Genomic DNA, 22,082 nt, shown 5'->3' on the forward strand with positions numbered 1-22,082 from the left:
TTTTTATTATTGAATGTGATTCGAAATGAATGTGACTCGAAAAAACAAAACTTTTATTTCAAATCTTCTGGAGAATTAATTTTAAGCGAATAAAGCATTCATCTCAGTTCACTAATTTCATAAAAAGTGCGTCATTTCTCTACGCAAGAAAAGTTAATCATTTAAACGACCGCTTGTCGGTGTGAAAAATACCGGGAGTTCCGTTTAATTCGGAAGAACATGGGGTCTGCCGTGTTCCCGAATGTTTCATTCATATCACGTACACAGCATGCATACACAAGAATTTTAATTTGTCTCTCCCTTATTTACATAAAAGATATCAAAGACGGTTAACTTATGTTAATTTAGTGTTGTAGTAACTGTTGTAATTGGTGATAGGTAGAATTGTGGAGTGCACTGAGGCTGATTGTCAATCAAATATTGTCACGTGGAACATAAGTTTTCGGCTGAACTAATTTTTCCCCTAAATGGCATTCACTTGCCTATTCGTTGTGAAAATGGAGAAATACAATTTATTAAACTTCATATACTCATAGATGTTTTATAAATGTTGATATTAACTTAAAGAGAATTGAGAGAATGAAGAGTGAAACATCAATGAATAATTTTTAATCTTCGATCAATTCTTTTTTTTTCCTTTTTAAAATAATCTGATTAAAATCTGTAATTGTTGAAAAATGAGGAGAAGATTATGAATTGATTTCCTAGAAAGCTGAAAAAATTTCTTGAATTCTTCGAAAAATTTCACAGTTTTCCAGACAACCGTAGATTTTTCAAGATTTTTCTCGAATTATTTGGGAAACCGAAGAATTTTCATGAATTTTGTAGAGTTCAGAATTTATGTATGAAAATCTGAGAAGCAAGAATTGATCATTTTTGCGTATGATAAATATAAAAGAATTAAAATTTGGGAAGTGAAGAATAATTTGTGAGTGAAAAAAATTTAGAAATACTGTTTTTTTCTCATGATCAACAATTAGGCAATTTAGCTATATTTTGATAAACTTCACACATGAAAAACTGAAAAATATGAGGCAGAAAAAATTGTTGGCATTTGAAGAATTTGAAAATACCGGGGATTTTTTTCAGCGACAACTTCACGTGACTCATTGACCAATCAGAATTGAGGATTAGCGGTCAGGCAGTTTCGAGACATTTCGATATATCGCAACGATATATCGGCGATATAAAAAAATTAAAAAACGAAAAAGTCGAGACCTAGGCAAAATAACTGTTCAAAAAATCGTGACGAGATGCGCCAACCCAATGTCTTTCGAGATTGCAACGATTCCAAAACTTTTGATGTTTTTCCAGATAGTGATGATCTATCCAAAAAATGTATCGTGTAGTCTCGACGGCATCACTAAACTTCCCGTTTCTCTCATCTTTAGTAAATAGTAATGTATTCCCGAATAGCCAATCTATAAAATGTAGAAAAGGCGTATATCGCGCATGGCATTGTGCAACGGTTGCGGGTCATTGGACGCGTCGATCGATCCTTCCGCCAAAGCATGGTACCGAGGAGTCCCTTCTTGGCTTGCCGGATAAACGTCGGCTAATGAGTACAGGAAAACCGTGTATTGGTGCACGCTGTGACGCTGTGTTAGGATCATCCCAACCATTCTTTCTGCCTCTTTTATTTCACTCAGAGGGATTCAATACACGCTGATACACAGCCATACAATTTGCTGGATATATCCGTATAAAGCCGATGTTTATGGTATATATTTATATGCCTTTGGATACCCGGCAGACACCTAGACATCCACATGTGCCATGTGCCAGCCTGCCAGAAAAAAAAAATGAGAAACGGTTATACCGAGCCTTCCTTGTGAGGTGAGAATGGAAATCCCTCGGACAGTGCAGCATGTCTTAATTTCTTATACGCATGTGATCTGGGTCAAAATATATTGCAACAATGCGCTTTGTGTGCCTTCTAGCATTTCTTCGAGGCACTACGAATGGCGACACAATACACGATACTGCCCTGTGACATATTAGACATCACTGTTCTGTTACGTTCTGTTCCTTTGCGCCCACGCACGATGTACCAAGTCCACCGCAGGCTACAATACCATTGTCATCTATCCCACTTCAATCTTTATGCAGTGGGAATGATTTTTTCTCAATTATCGACGTGTGAATTAATGAGACGCATGCCTTTTACATTTAGTTTTTACTCCATTTTCCTTTATATTTTTTCATCATTTTGGGAAACGGTTCTTATGTGCAGTGCCATCTACCGGAATTCTAGAAAATTCTAGAGATTTCGGGGTAATTCGAGGTTTCTTGAAATTTCGAAAAAATTCAGGGAATTTATAGAAAATTCAAGAAAATTCAAGGAGTTTCTAGGAAATTCGAGGGAATGCAAGGAGTTTCCAGAACATTCGAGAAAGAAGGAAAGACCATGGACGTGTCTCCTACAATTACAGCTGTATCAAAGATGCAGCCGCCTGCAATATTTATTTAATTTTTCAGGAGTTGAATTCAGTACACGGAGAAAATTATTTAGTGAATTTAGTGAATTAGTGAAAGTTGTTTAATTTCAGCAACTAGATGTCGAAATTTAACAACTATTCAATTAAAATTCAGAAAAAGATTTTTCGATTTCATTCGACAACCATTTGTTGTGTTTTCAATAAACGTTTGTCAATTTATTTGATGCATCAAAGTTAACAAGGAATTGTAGATTATTGCGAAAATATCTTCTAGGGTAAATATTGATCGATTNAAAAAAAAAAAAAAAAAAAAAAAATGATAACAATAAAATTATAGTCTAAATGATATTTAATAATAATATAAATGATTGCGGGATTGTTTCCAACTGCATGCCCTCACCATCTAGTTTGGTAGTTAAAATTGAATCAATGAAATTGAAAAATCATCTCTGAATTTTAATTAATTAGTTTGTAAATTTCACCAACTAGTTGTTGAAATTTAACAATTAATTGTTAATTAATTTTTTCAACAACTAGTTGGTGAATGTCAACAACTAGTTGATGAATTTTACCAAATAATTTGCTCCGTGTAGCGCAGCGGAAAATCGCGTCAAGTCGACTTTGACTATTGGCCAGTTTTTGATGAATATCTCGGAATCTAAGAGAGCTAGCGAAATTCTTCTCTCGACCTTTTCTAAACCCCTCAATTGGCTCTACAAAAGAGGTCATGACAAAAATTTGTCCATCTCTTTTACCTTCCGAGATATTCCCCAAAAATTGGCCGCTGCTGAGTTCAACTTGAAAACACTTGACGGAAATTTTCATCACAAATAAATTTCAAACTTCACCGGTTTTTCGTTGCAAGGGTTAACTTGCCAACGCGGCCATCGCCCGAGGGCCTTCAGCCAGGGAATGTTGAATGTGGAGTGGATTTTTCAGTTGAAAATTCCGTGGAATATTCAGTTTGAAAATTGTGTTGAATTTTCAGTTGAATATTATGTGGAAACTTGTGATGAAAAATTGCTGTGGAATTTTGGCCCGGCCGGGGCTCGAACCTGGGGGCTTGAGGTTGTAAATCTCATGCTGCTACCAAGTGAAAACGACTCTGAAAACCAAGGGAAACCTCAGTCTGACTCTAGTTCCCCTGAAATTTCGAAAGGAATTTCATCAACACGTGAATGATTGAAACTCCCCAAGCATTTGGCAACACAAGTTGCACTCTTTGTTTTCATTAGACTTCCACGAGTCCTCCCATGGTGCTGAGACAATAGATGATCCACCAGAGGTTACACACTTCACCTTACACATTTCTTTACCGAAGGTCGGGGTACGTTCATCAAGCCGTAATTACCTGCAATTCGCTGCGACGTGAGACCAGCCTTCCTCGCAAGATAATGCCTCCCGAAGGCATCATGTTTTCATTGCTTTTGATACACATAACATGCCTTCATCCCTCTGCATCCTCCTGAGATGATGATATCATCAATCGAAGGAACACCGTAAAAATCATATTTCGATTAATAATACATTGTGAATGAGTGCAAAAAAATATTGATATATCATCCAGTAACTTTCCCCCCCACGAGAAAGTTGTATCGCATACTAATTCATTATGAATCCCACGGGGCAGAGCGAGATAAAGAATCATCCGGAAGCCATTTTTGAGGGAGGGGTAATCGAACTATCGATAATTTCTAATTCTCACGATGACGGGGCGGAGTTGGATGCACAAGTCAGGTACTTATGAATCTCTATCGATCCCCTCTCCCCTCCCCCCCCCCCCCCCCCAATCGCTGTAACAAGTCTCTCGCAATGTTGTGCCAAGTGAGCGGCTTCTTTCCACGGTTAAACTATTTTCGCGACTCAATTTAACATTCGTGCACTCAAGTAATGTATAAATACCCCACCCCCGGGGACGTCGGTGGCCGTCTGGCCTTCCGGGTGACTCGTAACGCTAGACAACAATAAATCGATATAGCGAAGGTGCGCAACTCTAACTGGTAAAGGTCGGATTAAACCGTCGGTATAATCTAGGTTTGCTACCTTCGTCCCAGAGCCAGCCGCTTCCTCGAGCTGATCTCGCTTTCATTGGGTGTGCACGACTTTCACGTTTAGATTCTTAAATATCGTAGGAAGAGGTTGTTATGGTAAGCCATATTAGGACGTGCTCTGACCTATCTCGGGACGCTTGGGATTATGAAATTATCATGTGAATTCCGGTCGAGGGAAATGGGACGGTAATTTTTTAATGAATTTGCCCGATCAGGTCCCAGATAGATTGCAGAGGAACGCCCCGCACTGATAGAACGGATTAGTTATTGTTAACGAATGGATTTTGGGTGGAGGTTAGGGTCTATTCGGTCCCACCAAATGTTCATTCGTTAATAGTTAATGAATGTATATTTGGGGAGCCTTGTTTGACTTGACTTTCGTCATTCAAGTGAACCATTCGTTAACTATTAACGAATATTCATTTGGTCATATTCAACTCTACCATTCGTTAATAGTTAACGAATCTCGTTTGGAATAAATGAATCATTCTATCAGTGCACTGATAGAACGGATTAGTTATTGTTAACGAATGGATTTTGGGTGGAGGTTAGGGTCTATTCGGTCCCACCAAATGTTCATTCGTTAATAGTTAATGAATGTATATTTGAGGAGCCTTGTTTGACTTGACTTTCGCCATTCAAGTGAACCATTCGTTAACTATTAACGAATATTCATTTGGTCATATTCAACTCTACCATTCGTTAATAGTTAACGAATCTCGTTTGGAATAAATGAATCATTCTATCAGTGCACCGATAGAACGGATTAGTTATTGTTAACGAATGGATTTTGGTTGGAGGTTAGGGTCTATTCGGTCCCACCAAATGTTCATTCGTTAATAGTTAACGAATGTATATTTGAGGAGCCTTGTTTGACTTGACTTTCGCCATTCAAGTGAACCATTCGTTAACTATTAACGAATATTCATTTGGTCATATTCAACTCTACCATTCGTTAATAGTTAACGAATCTCGTTTGGAATAAATGAATCATTCTATCAGTGCACTGATAGAACGGATTAGTTATTGTTAACGAATGGATTTTGGGTGGAGGTTACTGTAACTATGACCGGAGAAGTAATCACTACAATGGAATGTAGTCATTGCAACTATTTTATAGTTCTCCTCACGATAGATTTGTCGTGGTTACTTTTGAACTTTGGTTAACTGCATTTTGATTTGCAAAAATTACGCTTGTGAAGTTACTATAATGTTCTGTGCCGCATACAAAAAAAAATCGTATCGTTCACCAAAATGCCTCAACTATTTTCTTATTGTAAATCGAACTTCAGATTTTTCTCTCCGTGCAGTCAATAATGATAAAACGCAAAAACGGTAAATTATTTCGTGTCAATCCGATCAATAATTTCCCAGAAAAATGAAAAAAAAAAAACCGTGAATTTTGGCCGAAAGGGCAAACAAGTCCAGCAGTTTGACTATTAAGTACATCCTTAATAGCTAAACTGGTTACGAAGGATAAGGGGCGCGAGACGGAAGTCCGCCTAGAAAATATCTTTCGTAATTAAAAAAAAAATGCATAAAAAGTCATGAAACAATCAAACAATCAACAAGCATGGTCAAGGCGCGGAATTCTTCATACTCCCACGTAATGTAGAATAAAACGAGTGAGACGGCCTATCGATATATTGGTTATGCCTTGGGCAACGTACAAGGCGTGGAGGCTTTAGCAAAACCTCTACCGCATTTTCTCCGTTCCGTATTATTTTTTTATTCAGCAAATCAATTGGAAGGATTAATGCCCATACAGTCGCGTTTCCGTGAATTCCCCGGTATGTACTGTAGACTCAATCCCTAATACATAGGAAGCTGATACTGAATCTAAGATTTCTACTGGCGATGATCGGAGAATCGATCTATATATCGATGAGTGCAAAATACCGGTGGGTATTGGCTACATCTGCGTACCAGGACTGGGAATCTAGGCGGATTTTGCAGCTGGAAATGTAACTGCATTGGGGGAATTTTTTTTTCTAAAACAAGTCTTGTTTGAACCAAAAAAATTAAATCTTGTGGCGACCATTTGAAAGCTGTCGATTTAGCTGTTCTAACAAATTTTTAGCTTCTGTGGAAGCAAGAAATATCATCTCTAGTACTAATTCTTCGTTATTCGGTACTGTCATATGTGTCATTCCGTATTTCTTTGTAATAAATAAATAAATATTTCTGGAACAGTCTCGAACGTTAATTTTTGGTCTTCCCTTGCTCATTTTCTACTACACTCCTCTGGTTTGGAATTTTTCGGTTGGGGAAAGATAATTATAAAATATTTTATTACTTTACTTTATTTTATTACGAATTCTTAAAACAATTTTCGATCAATGCCTCCCCTCGAAGATATTTTCGCAATAATCTACAACTCCTTGTTAAATTTCATCCATCAAATGAATTGACGAACGTTTATTGAAAATTTGACAAATGGTGTCGAATGAAATCAGTGATAGTCATATTTATCAACCATAATTGTTGTTAAATTGTGAAGTTGTCAATTTTTGACAAATCTTGAAATTTTAAATATTAAATTAACCATCAATTTGTCCATTCAAGCCTTGAAATAATCTATTAACCAATAATCTAGGTAGGAAGATTGACAATTATTTGGATAATCGAAAATCAAGTACCTAAATTTAGAATTAGCTTGTTAACTGAAAATTACATTCCAATATTATCAAATATTTTATTCACCACCAATCGGAAAAATTTAGTTATTAAATTTTATAGTATTTTAAAATTGTTAAATATAGTTAAACTTTGAACAATATAAGGAGAAGATCCTCCTTCATAATATTGTCGAAATCCCATATTACAGGCCATCACTGAATGAAATTGAAAAATCTTTTTCTGAATTTTAATTAAATAGTTGGTGAATTTCAGAAATAAGGAATTAACTGTTAAATTATTACATTACATTATATTAATCCGATAAAATTTTTCGTCTCCGATTTTTATTCTTTGCTATTTGTTTAATGCATTCTATCAAAATGTGAGGGTAGAAATTGAATTGATGGGTATTCTTTCATTATTTGAAAAAATGTATCAATTTTAAAACTTTCCGGAGACGCTGAAAAATCGAAATTTTTATTTTCTTGCTGATCACGTATCTCTCTTCGTTTTTTCACTTTCTTCCATTGAAATTAGGACACAGAACGGGAGCATATTGATATTTATTCGTAAAAAAAAAAACAATTTTTCTCATTTCCTCTCAATGAAATCACATCATGAAAACGAACAATTTCATTTTCATGATCTGATTTTATTGAGAGGAATTATTATATTATACTGATATTATCTAACATAAAGAGATATTTATCTCTTCATTTGAAAATGAGGAAAACGATTTATTGGAAAGAAAACAATAAAATAAACTAATATAATATAATATAATCTAGCGAGGGGTGCGAAGCGCCCGTTCGCTAGTAAAATAATAATGATTGTAAGAGAGCAATTCCGTAACTTAAAATATTTTTCAATAAAATTTCCTCTATAAGAGACGTTTTCATCCTCCTATTGAAAGCAGAGCGATTATTCATGAGACTTTCAAATTCAAATCAAACAATTTCTTTTTTTGCAATTTTTCACTCGGAATTTTTTTCTATTCAAACAAGACTTGTTTGAGAACTTGTTCGTTCCTCTCCCAGTGTAGGCGGATTCCGCAGCTGCAGATGTAACTACCGACAATTATGTGGAAATGGGAATTGTTTTGGTTAAGTGTCGCCGTGAGGTGATACAAAGATGGAATAAATATTGGGGATTATAAAAAAAATCAAGTCTTGCATGTAACAACTAACGAGCAGCTGTCGGTTTCACCCGGCTCCATGCGACAATACCCCATGCATCTTATATACTTTAGCGTTACAATGATGATTGGAGAAACGCGCGTAACGATTTCTTATGGGAAATGAAACATGCAATTACCATGCCGTGATTTCCATTCGATGAATGCAAGAAAGACGTCCGTTGAGTGGGCATTTCTATGGCTCACGCTTGCTGGGTTGTAAGGAGTTTGCTTATACTCGGTTTCAGCCCTTTTTACCGCGTTTACGTTGTCAACTACTTTTTTATTTTACTACCGAGCTTCTCATCGCATGGGTATTTATAGAGTTTAAATGTAATGGGGGATGTATTTACATCTTTCAAGTATTTGTGGAGGTTTATGTGCGTGGGGAGAGAAGTAGGGGAAGAATCGTAATGTTGCCAATACAATCGACACGCTTATGTGCGTTGTTAATAATTTCGCTTGAAATTTCAAGATGTTTCAGCAATGGTGACTGTTAATTTCAGTTTAAGGGGAGACTACTATGAGTTTTAAAAGCCGTGGGTTATTGGAGTGAGACTTTTCATACGTTGAAGATTGATTATATAGATCTGAAAACTAATAATTAGTGCAAAAATTTTTTTTTTATTGTTCGTTTGCCCGAAAACGCTTAAAATGCCAAAAACAGTCCAGGGCCTCCAATTTTTGAGCTACGAAGGATTTTTTTTTTCAAAATTTTCGAAAAAATATGTGGAATAATAATTACGGGCTATTTTTGTTTAATTCGCCTCTTACATGGCTAAATTTGCTCTTTTTGTATTTTTTACATAAATAGTGAATTTTTTTATATGAAAAAAACTGAAATCCGCTGTGTAGGAATGCCCCCTTTTTGCCGAAAATTTTGAAAAAAAAAATCTTTTATAGCTCAAAAATTGGAGGCCCTGGACTGTTTTTAGCATTTTAAACGTTTTCAAGCAAACGGACAATAAATTTTTTTATTGCACTAATTATTCGTTTTCAGATCTATATAATCGATCTTCAACGTATGAAAAGTCTCACTCCAATAACTCACGGCTTTTAAAACTTATAGTAGTCTCCCCTTGATTGTTCTGTGAAAATTAGCTAATTTTCACTGAGAGAAAAACAAACACGTTGTCAAACAAGTCTTGTTTGGGCCAACAAAATCGCTAGTTGAAAATTGCCAAAAAAGAATTTGTTTTGTTCGAATTTGAAAGTCTCAAACATGAATAATTGTTCTGCTGTCGACAACAAGGAAATATTTGGCTCAAGAGGCGGATAATTCACACCAGACGGTGCCTTTTCAGGATGAAAATATCTCACAGAGGAAAATTTATCAACAAATATTTTACCCCTAAGTTACAAGATTGCTATCATATCATTATTATCGTTTCATTTAAGGGTTCATTTCTTGTCTGCGATTATTAGACAGCTGAAACGAAAAATTACTATCCCTTGTTTCGCATAAAACAAAGATTTTTCGGGAGCAAAATACATATGGGAGTATCGAATAACGAAGGAGTAGTGCTAGAAATGACATTTCTTGCGTGTACAGAGGATGCAATTGTTTTTGAACTACTAAATCTATTTTTGCGACAAAAATTTTTTATTCCGGCGCACTCTCTGCATGTTTGGCACCAAAAAATCCTTCTTTGATAATTTTCAAAAAACTATTTTCTTGACTCAAATAAGACTTGTTTGAGCACTTTATCATTTTGCTCTTAGTGTATTCTAGAATTTTCAATTAATTTAAGGGGAGACTACTATGAGTTTTAAAATCGCGGGCTATTGGAATGCGATTTCTCATATATTGAAGATCGATTATGTATATCTAAAAATTAATTGCTTACTATTCTTTTGCCCCGCAGATGCGTAAAATATTAAAAATAGTCCAGGGCCTCCAATTTCGGAGCTGTGAGGGTTTCTTTTTTTTTCAAAAGTTTTGAAAAAATGTGTACAATAACAATTACGAATTAGTTGTTTGAAAAATGTTTCTGAAAGACTCAAGAATATATTTTAAATATTTTAAGGATAATTTTTCTGCATATTTTACATGAATGGCGCAAATTTTTACTATAAACGAAAAAACCTAATGCGAGAAGTAATTTTTTTTGGGTGATATCAGTGCATGAACATCAGTCCCCAAGAATTAGACAAATAATATTCCTCGACGATGCATTATACCTGGACGATTATTTAATGACAGTAATACGAGTGAGTCAATCTCTGGATCACTGCAAGTATCCGCCGGTAACTGAAGTACTCCAGTGTCCCGTTATAAGATAGAACATATTACGAAGATGGACGCCTTTGGCGTTGTGCGATTGGAATATCGATTGGATCTGCGTCTACTCGCACGGAGATCATTGTACGTTGGCATTAACACATGTTGCTACCAATCTATTTAATTTTTCCTCCGAAGAATTCACGGAATAACGAGTAAAATGGAGGGGCTGGGATTCCCATGGTTAATTGTCCCTCGAGATTTGTGGTATGAAAAATGTTTGGTCATCTATGATGAATCGTGAATATGCTCGGATTCAAGTTTAGCGTCCTGCCACGACACGGCCATAAACATCTTTGGTAGGCGACCACCCACCAACCGCACTTCTGAGAATGATTCGACGCGTTTGAAGGAACGCGTTATCGTTGCATACATTATTGTCTCCGCATTGTGTGAGACAATCGCACATACGTTCCCTCAACGTTATGGTAGATAATAAATTTTATTTGCAGAAATGGAAAGCATGAGGAATAATGAAAGGGAGAACTGTAAAATGTAGGAACGAATTCTGACGAACAAAAGGAGACGCTGATAGAATTGAGAATTTAGCACTGATGATGAAGATGGAAAATTTGACAAGAACACAGCTAATTTCGTTTTGTTTAATATAAAAATTTCCGCCATTCATGTAAAATTAAAATACAATCCTCAATATATTTAAAATATATTTTCGATTCTTTCGGACATATTTTTCAGGTTATTTTACATGAATGATGCAATTCTTCATTAAAATAATAACGAAATTAGCTGTGTAGGACTTGAATTTCAAAAAACTAATTCGTAATTGTTATTGCACATATTTTTCCAAAAATTTTGAAAACAAAAAAAACCTCTGTCTTTCAAAAATTCGAGGCTCTAGACTATTTTTAACCTTTTAAGCGTTTGCGGGTAAACGAACAATAAAAAATTAGTTTTTTTGCACTAATTATTCTTTTTTAGACATATATAATCGATCTTCACTGCATGAGAAATATCCCGCGACTTTCAAAACTCATACACGGAAAAAAAAAACTTGAATTGAGTATAAAATATACTAGAATCTAGAATAATATACTTGAATCAAGTATATTATATACTCGAATTGAGAATAATACACTTGATTCAAGTATATTTGTTGGAATATTCGAGCACAGCTCTCTCATTGTTGTACAAAAACTACTCAAGAAAGATTTATGACATACTGGGAAAACAGTTCTAGAATAGTTATTTTCATCACAAGGTCCACAAAGTATTTTCTGACGAATGTGGCTTTGTAATAATCACATTCGTCAGAAAATACTTTTGGACCGTGTGATGAAAGCAATTTTTCGTCAGAAGGCCCGTAAACCGCGATCAAACCGAGCGAAGCGAGGTTAGAATCGCGGTTTACCGGGTCTTCTCACGAAAAGGGACTAATTTAAACATGTGCCGAAATTTGAAGAAGGACTGTGTCCTCTTGAGGCGTAAAACTTTATGATTTTATTTTTCATTTTCCCAGTGAGAGTTTTCCCTTGGTTATACTAGTTAGTCTCTGGACAACTGTCCTCTAGTACAGACGTGCCTTCCTCGTGTAAAATAAAGAGAATTTGATAAAGTATTTCACTGGTTTGCCGTACTTATTCATCCGCTTGCACCCATATTCCAATAATATTTTATACTCAATTCAGTAGCGAAGCGGTAAACCGGGTTAAGTCGATTTTTACTATTGGCTAGTTTTTGACGAATATCTCGGAATCTAAAAGAGATAGAAAGATTTTTGTCATGACCTTTTTTGTAGAGCCAATAGAGCGTTATAAAAAAAGTCATGAGAAAAATGTTGCTATCTCTCTTAGATTCCGAGATATTCAGCAAAAACTGGCTAGTAGTCAAAATCGACTTAACTCGGTTTACCGCTTCACTACTGAATTCAAGTCCATTTTTTTCCATGTAGGAGTCTCCCCTCAAATGAAGAATTACCGATTTGATAAAATGATGTCAATAAAGAGAGAGCCTGAATAAAAATCAACGAGAAAGAACAGTAAAGCGTATGAACGAACATCGAAGAACAAAAGGAGAAGCTGATGAGATTGAGGATATCACGATGATTGATAGAAAATAAAATGAAAATTAGTACGACATCCGATAGCAATACGGAAGATTGGCCGGGGGCTTTCATTATCGCCCATATAATGTCGATGAGACCATCTTGTAATCAGGTTGTTCACCCATGCACCAGCCACACGGAAGATTGAAGAAAACTATAGAGAGGGAGATGCTGGCTCTTGCTATAGATTCCCGGGGCACACACTGGCCACGTGATTCCACAAGAAGCCCAAAGCGGATGTTAAGTAGCACGGTGCCGTTTTAATCAGCTAAATCCTGAGGCGTCGTCCATCAATCCACACTCTTTAAAGTAACTTAGGAGAGTCATCAGTGGAGGACAATATCAGACAAATCTTTCAAGATTTGCATGCGCGCTGTTTCATTTTTTTGTAGGGGAGAACAATCCTTCAATTTCTCACAGTGATCGCACAGAAAAGAAATTATACTGAAAAGTTTTCATCGAAAATTCAATGAGACTCCGGATTTTTACGCCGCAGGAAGACTCATTACCCTGAATTTTTCTCATTTCTATCAATTTTTATGCACGGAGAGAAATATTCAATAAAAATTACGTATCTTTTCCGTAATTCCAGAGCGCAATGTGGTTGCAGGAAATTTTACGGAACTGTCACGTAATTTTTACCTAAAATCACGGAATTCTTCCAGAGCGTTCCGTAATTTTTACCTGAATGTCCTGTGGAAAATTACGATACCGTCACTTAAATTTTCTGAGTTGATTCCCTAGTCGGTGAGCGAATTGTGAGTTCCGTAATTTTTACTGATTATTCTTTCCAAACGGATTTCGACCAATCAGAGCGCAGTATTTGAGGCTACTCGACAGTTTTATTTTGGATATTTCCTCCTAACTTTTGAATATTTCGCACTAGTTCTTCATTTTTTTTAGCTGAATATTTCGGAATAGCTCTTTATTTTTTCGGCTTATTTCAGACAGAATCTTATATTTGACAGTCTATGGAAATCGGGTTATTCTATTAACATAATTTGTTCAAATCTTCCCCAATTCATCTCCTGATGTTGTCCACTGCACTCTGTTTGGCCAAAATCCGGCTGGGAAAAATAATCCGACAAATGCCCCTCGAGATTCAAAATTAATCGGATATTTCCCTCAAGTTCCCCTGCAAACAAACCATCGTGCCAAGTTTTGCAGAAAAATAATTGCAAAATGCTTAAATAAAAAAAAAATTTTTGAATTTTCAGGATAGCGACATTGCATGCGATTTAGAGGGGAAAAAATCATGAAATTTTAGATTTCACTGAAAATTCAACGCAATTTAATACTGAATACTCATGTTAGTTTGGAAATTCAAGTAAATTAAGCAATTCTCGTCAAGATGCCCCTTAAAATTCCGGAATTTTACTGAATTTTCAGTGAAACCTGAAATTTCATAATTTTTTCCCCTGAATCGTATTCAGTGTCACTGTCCTGAAAATAGATAGCCAACTGTCCATGAAATTTAATTTTTTTCTACCAGTGTACCGAGCGGCAACAGTTCCCAGTAAATAAATCCCTCCTGAAATATTTCATCCCCCAGACATCCCCCGATTCGTCTCCTCCACCGCGTTAACATCTCGACTAATGCAGTTTCTATCGACGCACACACCCACGCCCTCCGGCCACACGTGTATAATAGCATTTTACACAGATAGAGATCGATACAGAGAAGGGCCCAGAGAGTACCCACATGGATCTTCGTACAACTCGCGAAGCGGCTTGTAAATTATAATTGCTCAGACGTATACATGGACCATAAAACATGAGAAATGATTACCCAAACCTGTGAGCCCGATGAGTAAACCAACGAGCAATTTAATTTAACGAATTTAGCCTCAAATTTTTGTTTAAATATCTCAACTATGATATAGTGAGCGAGTTCCTGTGCCAAGAGCACTCGATCACTATATCGATTGGTATATGATCCGTGCATTTGTGCGTAGGCGGATACCAGTAGCTGGGCTTTAGCTGCACAGACCGTTTGATCGGTCTGTTGGAGCGTAACGTGTAACCACTACCACTTCATTATTACTACTTCTGCATAGTACTTGGTCTTGATACACCATCACGTGCCATTTCTATCGCCGTCTTCATGGTATTTGTTATGTTTACGGCAGTTCTGCAAATCGTTGCTGCTAATTTCATTGTAATTACAGTCAGAGAAACAAGAAAAAAGGGGTTTTCATTCAGCTGAGGCCATTGAGGAAGTGATATTATGAATATAAAAGTGATCGAAATGTTCAGTTATTTTTTTATCGCTAATTCTTTCGTTCCAAAACAAAAAATTGGCTTCATAGAATAGGTCTGTATAAATATAAAAGAATCTCGTTCCAATAAACATTATTGGAAGAAAATTGCAATGGCATGGACAAAGGGGAAGGCCATATAAAATTTCGACTTTCACTGAAATTTTGTATTTTTGAGCAATAAAAAGACAACAATTCTCCACATTATTTTATCTCAATTTTCCTCATTTCTATTTTCATGTCTGACAGTTCTGTCAATCGTTCCAGCTAATTTCATTGTAATTACAGTGAGAGGAACGAGGAAAAAGAGATTTTCATTCAGCTGAGGCCATTGAGGAAGTGATATTATGAATATTAAAGTCATCGCTTCATATTTTTCCTCAGATATTTTAAGATTTTTCCTGACCGATTCTTCTTTTTCCAGCATCAAATGTTCAATTATTTTTTTATCGCGAACTCTTTCGTTGCAAAACAAAAAATTGGCTTCATAGAATAGGTCTGAATAAATGTAAAAAGAATCTCGTTCCAATAAACACGGTTGGAAGAAAATTGCAATGTCATGGACAAAACGGAAAAAAATATGAAATTTCGACTTTCACCGAAATTTTGTATTTTTGAGCAATAAAAGCACAACATTTCTCCAAATTACATTTACCAGAATTTTCCTGATTTTTATTAATTTTCATTTCTAATAGTTCTGCCACTCGTTCCAGCTAATTTCATTGTAATTACAGTGAGAGGAACGAGGAAAAAGAGATTTTCATTCAACTGAGGCCATTGAGGAAGTGATACTATGAATATTAAAGTCATCGCTTCATATTTTTCCTCAGATATTTCAAGATTTTTCCTGACCGATTCTTCTTTTTCCAGCATCAAATGTTCAATTATTTTTTTATCGCGAACTCTTTCGTTCCAAAACAAAAAATTGGCTTCATAGAATAGGTCTGAATAAAAGTAAAAAGAATCTCGTTCCAATAACCACTATTAGAAGAAAATTGCAATGGCATGGACAAAATTTTGAGCAATAAAAGCACAACATTTCTCCAAATTACATTTACCTGAATTTTCCTGATTTTTATTACTTTTCATTTCTGATAGTTCTGCCACTCGTCCCAGCTAATTTCATTGTAATTACAGTGAGAGGAACGAGGAAAAAGAGATTTTCATTCAGCTGAGGCCATTGAGGAAGTGATACTATGAATATTAAAGTGGTCTCCCGATGACTCCTACACCTACGCCATTGCAGCGAAGAAAAAGTCAAAGGACAAAATAAATAAGCGAAAAATGAGATAGAACCGTGGGCGCATTGGCGGGTGTAGACATCCCTCTGAATTTTTTGTTCCCCCTTATTGCTGCCCAGACTTGTCCCAGCTTTCACGTTTGTGCCCTCGTGATTAAATGGGTGAAAAGAATCGTCAAGGAGTGAGTCAGTAGAGTCATCCGTAGGCGGACAATAGGCGAGAAGTGCCTACAGAGTGACTCGTGAAATCGAAAGAGTGTCTCTTCTCCCTCGCTCGTTCTACAGGGAACAAGCGCATTGCAGGAGCTCCGTAATACAACAAATATGCGAGATAGAGCGAGGAAGGAAAGCGATTAATTACAAGGGGAATTGTTGCGACATGTACGATTGGCTGCGGTAGATTACCCCACAACTATCACCAGCAGGCAGGAGTGTTCATGGCAGCTGTGGCTCTCGAGGATGACTGCCCGTTATCAATCACTCTTACACCGAGAACCATGCGCTAAATATTTGGCTAAACTTTCCGATACCCATTGCAGTTACTGCTTTACGGAAAAATCAATACAAACTGTCAATTTTAAATGAATGAAATCCCGAAAATTCAACATAATTTGGGGAACTCTCGTCTTGAAGAGTTCAATTCAATGTTACTCTTCCAAGAATTACTACACTGAGAGAAAGACGACAAAGTTCTCCAACAAGTCTTACTTGTGCCAAGAGAATAGTTTTTTGAAAACTATCAAAAAAGGATTTTTTTCGGCCAAACATGCAGAGAGTGCGCTGGATTGAAAAATTTTTGTCGTAGAAACAGATTTAGTAGTTCAAAAAAAATTGCATTCTCTGTACACGCAAGAAATGTCATTTTTCTGTACTGCTTCTCACGATTTCTCGTCTGGGAATTGGTATTACATACTTCCCAAACTCGAAAACTTGAAAATCACTACAGAAAAATATTGTTCCTGGGCTGTTGCGATGGGGTTTTTTTTCTCGTGTGGTTGGCCAGTCCTCGCCTACGGCTCGGAGGCCAACGCCACACGAGTAAAAAACCCCATCGCAACAGGCCGGAAAAATACTATTTAGTACTCCTTCATTCCACTATTCCTTCGTTATTCGATACTGCCATACGTATTTTGCTCCCGAAAAATCTTTGTTTTATGCGAAACAAGGGATTGCAGTTTTTCGTTTCGGCTGTCTAATAATCACAGACAACAAATGAACCCTTAAATGAAACAACAATAATGATATGATAGCAATCTTGTAACTTGAGGATAAAGTATTTGTTGATAAATTTTCCTCTATATGAGATATTTTCATCCTGAAAGGGCACCGTCTGGTGTGAATTATCCGCCTGTTGAGCCAAATATTTCGTTGCTGTCGAAAGCAGAACAATTATTCATGCTTGAGACTTCCAAGACTTTTTTGGTAATTTTCAACTAGCGACTTTGTTGGCCCGAACAAGACTTGTTTGACAACGTGTTTGTTTTTCTCTCAGTGTAGGCAACTGTCTATGAAATTTTATGTTTCCAAAAGTATGACACGGAGAATAATATTGAAAAGCTTCGGCAATTACATGCATGACGACTTCAGTGAATAAGAAAATGAGAAAGACATCTAGACACCATCTACACTGTCATCCAGTTGAAGGACCTTTGGAATCGGTTGCGTGCTGTAAAACAAGTGAAAAACCGTGCACGAAGAGCTAATTAAAACAAAATGCCGATAATTCTCGCATAAAAAGGGGATCGGCCAAACGAGGGAACTGGTTTCGTTAGGCCATCCTCCTGACTGAAATTCTGGTGATGTCATTAAAAAAAGAATCATCCCAGAATGAATTAAGATGACACCACTCAGCGATAAAATCAGGGAATGATGCACGAAATAGGAACATACAGAAGAACCAAACAAATCAGGGTAACCGGTTGCAATGAGGAAGTGCCCACTATAAAGTCTTTATAATACTCTGTAAACCGAATAAGCACATAACTTAACTTTAATCATTGCTGGGTATATGTCGAAGGTGACAATGGAAAAATGACTGATAAGAATCGCAATTAAACGGAAAGATAGGGGGGACAAGGTTGTAAGTGGATAATAAATTGTTGCAGGATGAAATGTATACTCACGAGTTAGAGGTAGAGCGTGCCAACGCGTCGTGGAGCTATAACTGTCACTGCCAATCGCTGTCCACACTTGGTTGGTGCTAGGGGTGATGCTGCAACTGGCGGTGGAGTTTCGGGTCTTACTGCTCCATTACCACCGCGCAAGTCCCATACGAGATTTGTCAGGGATCTTGGTCTACTGAGCCTTCGTGATCTGTTTCCACCAAAAGAGAAGAGAATATGACTTGGTAGAATTGGTAGAATTTTTGATAAATCTTCATTAACAAAAAGGGTCAAAGTGCTTTTATCGTATCCCCCTCCCCCCCACCACCACACNCCCCCCCCCACCACCACCACACGATATTTTCCCCTAAATATGTCCCGCCACCGTTGGTCACCAAAAATTCCCCGTACATTTGCTCCCCCGACCTTAACCCGAAGGAGACCCAGAGAGCAAATTATTGTCATGACCTTTTTTGTAGAGCCAATTGAGGGTCATAAAAAAGGTCATGAGAAAAATTTTGCCATCTCCCTTAGATTCCGAGATATTCATCAAAAATTGGCCAAAAGTCAAAATCGACTTGACCCGGTTTAAGGCTGATTTCTACATATACTTTAATATTTTCGATACAATCCCCGGTTATACACCCTACCTTTTTTCGGGAAGCTTAGCGCCTGCCCCAGAATCGCCGGAGGTTCTCCCACCAGAATGACTGGAATCAAGTGTACCATCGAGTTCCATAGCCTGTTGAAGATTGGTGAGACTCTTATAGCGTATATTGAAGAGCGGTGAACCACCTTTGAAGCCCGGCGGTGTTTCCTTGAGGGGTGATGCACTCTTTTGCCTTATGAGTGGACGACCACGCTGTGTACCACTGTTCTTAACGTAGAGCTTGGCCAATGGAGGCTTCTCAACTTTGGGCATCGGTGTTTCCTTGACAGCTCTACGGGTCCTCTTCTCGGCTTGCAATTTTTTCGTTGGTATTGTCTCGATCGGCGGTGGCTCCGGTCGATCATCAAGAAGCGGGGCGATTGTCACTGTAACAGGAGTCAGTGGAGGACTCGAGTTTATCTGATTGGAATTGTTGTTCACCGGACTTTCGTAGGGTGACCTGACGCTTTTTGGAAGTGGTGCAAAGCCTCTAACATAGTCATAAATTTGATCAATCTCATCGTAGTCCTCAGTATAAGAAGGTGGCACACGGTTCTCATCCCGATAACTGTGGCTACTGTGATGATTATGATGATAATGATTATGATAATAATGACGATGATGATTAGCACTGTCCGAACTGGCTGATCTCCTGAGAAATCCAGCACTCCTACTAGTTTGTCTATTTTGTTTGCTCTCACCGAGTCTACCGTCAAGTACATGCGCCCTATCGGCAACGTCAGCGACCAGTCTTGAGGCTCTATCAACCAATCTAGTGAATTCCGTCATCGACCTCAATGCATCCTCGTTTCTCGCTTTGACAAGCTTGAGTGGTGCTGCAAGGGGCAATGCAACAGCCACACCTTCCCTCTGCAATGGTAGGGCAAACACGTGCTCCTCCTCAAACGTCGAGAGTAACCTCAACTCGGGTAGAAATTGTGAGGATGACTTGAGACCTCGAGGTGGCTGACCATGGACTAACCGTACAGTAAGAGGCAGTCGTTTACAAAGCAATGCACGAGCCGTATGAACACCGCTTATGTTATCCTCTCTAGCTAGTGCACTGAAACGTCCACGTTGATCCATACTAAGTAAAATATTGTCACCACGACTGTCAACACAACGTAAAAATCTACCACGACTCGCTAGGCTCACTTCACCAGCAGCAACAATAGTCTCACCAGCTGTTAATGTCCTACTGCCTTCAGCAACAACATTACCCGAATCCTCAACTTTACAGGCAATACCACGAATTGTTTCTCTGACTAATGCACCCTCATCTGGACATCTTCTTGACAGCTCATTAACAGACTCAATACCCCGGACAGCTCTACCCTCTTCACTGAGTATTTCAAAGTAGCCTGAGTATGAGTCTGGTATGGCAAGTCTCGGTCCGATTCCAACGACTCGTCTTCCCTCTTTTATTTTCACCGCTTGGGCAACAATTTTACGTCTCCTACCAGCTGATACCAACAGCGCTGTACTCTGGAGACTTGGTGCTGGCAGTGTTGGTACACCAAAGCCACCATACTGGCCCTTTGTGATTTTGATAACTGCTGGCAAACGATACTTTGTCACAAATTCACGCAAGTATGTTGCCTCCTCCGCCCATCTCGCCGCTGCTACCACTATTTGACCATCGGTTGCTGCCATCCCAGCATATGTTCACTCCCTAGTTTTTCACTACGAAAATCTCCACATTCTTCCGTTTTTGCTGCACTGAGCGTCGCGTTCCTCGAGTCCCCATCTGTAAAAAATAATGGACAATTTGTTCAATCATCACACTTACTTTCATCATTCAAACTAACTAATAATGATGGTGAGCGAGAGAAATCGGGATCAACACTTGCGTATACTGACTGGTGGTAGAGTTCGGGGTAGCAATTAGGGACCGGTTTCGATGATTTTTATAATACAAACGCCCAGTAACTAGTCCCCTCACGTACTCTTTCGCGCTCTCTATAAAGACCATTCAACCACGACTCTCATGTTGGCTTGCGGCAGTGCGTGTTAAACTTTGTTCAAGTTGAAACTCAGCGAAATTTAATTGCCTTGAGGGTCAATACCGTCCATGTTCACCAACTAGTTTTCCGTTCTATTCCCTTTTCGCACGCATCACGCATACTACTAACACGTGAATCTGATTTTCCGGGAGACTTACTGTCGCCAGAGAGGGAGAAAAACATTTCAAACCTTACAAGGAAGAGGGGAAAAAAAAATGTGTGTGGGTGGCTGAACGTTGAATTCATCGGGACATATATCTGCCCTCGAATGGTGAGTCCTAATGCTGGCTGTGGTAACAGCAAGACAAAACTCGGAGGAGGAGGAAAGGTGGCTCTGTTAGCTCCTCAAGATGGCCTGAGGACACTCGCAGATAAGAAGTATGTGACCAATGACCCTAAGGCGTCGTGACAGGCGCGCCTCTAGGAAGTCATTCGACACTCTAGTTTTCTTCTGTATTCACCGTCCTGGTTTATGCTTGCATTCTATCTACATGGATATTACTCGTTCATCTCGCATGGCACTCGGAGTTAATTCAATCAGACAATAATTTCTCAATGCATCCTTTATGGGGCGTGAATGAATGAGCTTGGGACTGGACAATATTGTTTATTGCGTCGTTCAATCTTCAATAGGATTGGGTCGTTATGCTGCTGGAAAAGAAAATTGAAAATTCCACAATTTACTTGAACTTACTGCAGTCAATTCAAACCCAGATCTATCTAAATGTTCAAGGGAATTCCAAAAGTGAAACTAGTAGGAATAAAACGGGAAAAATGACTCCCCTCAACATTACGTTAGCAGTTTGTTGAGTGAAAGCCATTCTGACTCGCTGGCATAATTCGAGTGTACCAATAAATCACAAAGTATAAAGAGAAAAAGAGATAAAGAAGAATTTCTTACGCCACCCTGGTGAGAGATCCGTCGTGAACGTGTAGGCAGACAACTCCACGATATCGTCGTCGATCATGAGATTTACGAGTGCCGATAAGACGTACGCTCACAACGAACAGTGGCAAAGACTATTGCCAGGACCACATTCACTCGACGATTTATTCAAACTGAATGCGAGAGTAGAATGAAATATTTTGAAATTGCAAACTGGTGATTTGGGATGTGCAGAGGGAAAAGTTTGCTGTTTTCCGAAGAATTTAAGTGATTTTGGACAGCTACATTCGGGTTCTAACGTACATTGTCTTCAAAGTAA

The 22,082-nt window shown here is 37.9% G+C and overlaps 1 protein-coding gene across 1 annotated transcript in view; it reads right to left on the minus strand.

Moving 5' to 3' along the window:
• The window catches only part of LOC107037826, a 113,099-nt gene that overhangs the window by 13,826 nt on the left and 77,191 nt on the right, over nt 1–22,082 (minus strand). Inside the window, exons 3-4 of the mRNA XM_015256590.1 lie at nt 18,876–20,621; nt 18,247–18,436 (exon numbers count right to left, since the gene is read on the minus strand). Of these exons, the coding sequence (XP_015112076.1) occupies nt 18,250–18,436; nt 18,876–20,527 (1,839 nt within the window). The 5' untranslated portion in view covers nt 20,528–20,621 and the 3' untranslated portion in view covers nt 18,247–18,249. The remainder of the gene's footprint in view (nt 1–18,246; nt 18,437–18,875; nt 20,622–22,082) is intronic.

This window comes from Diachasma alloeum, unplaced genomic scaffold (genome assembly GCF_001412515.2).
Source record: "Diachasma alloeum isolate Michigan unplaced genomic scaffold, Dall2.0 Dall_scaffold_00271, whole genome shotgun sequence".
Lineage (NCBI taxonomy): Eukaryota > Metazoa > Arthropoda > Insecta > Hymenoptera > Braconidae > Diachasma > Diachasma alloeum.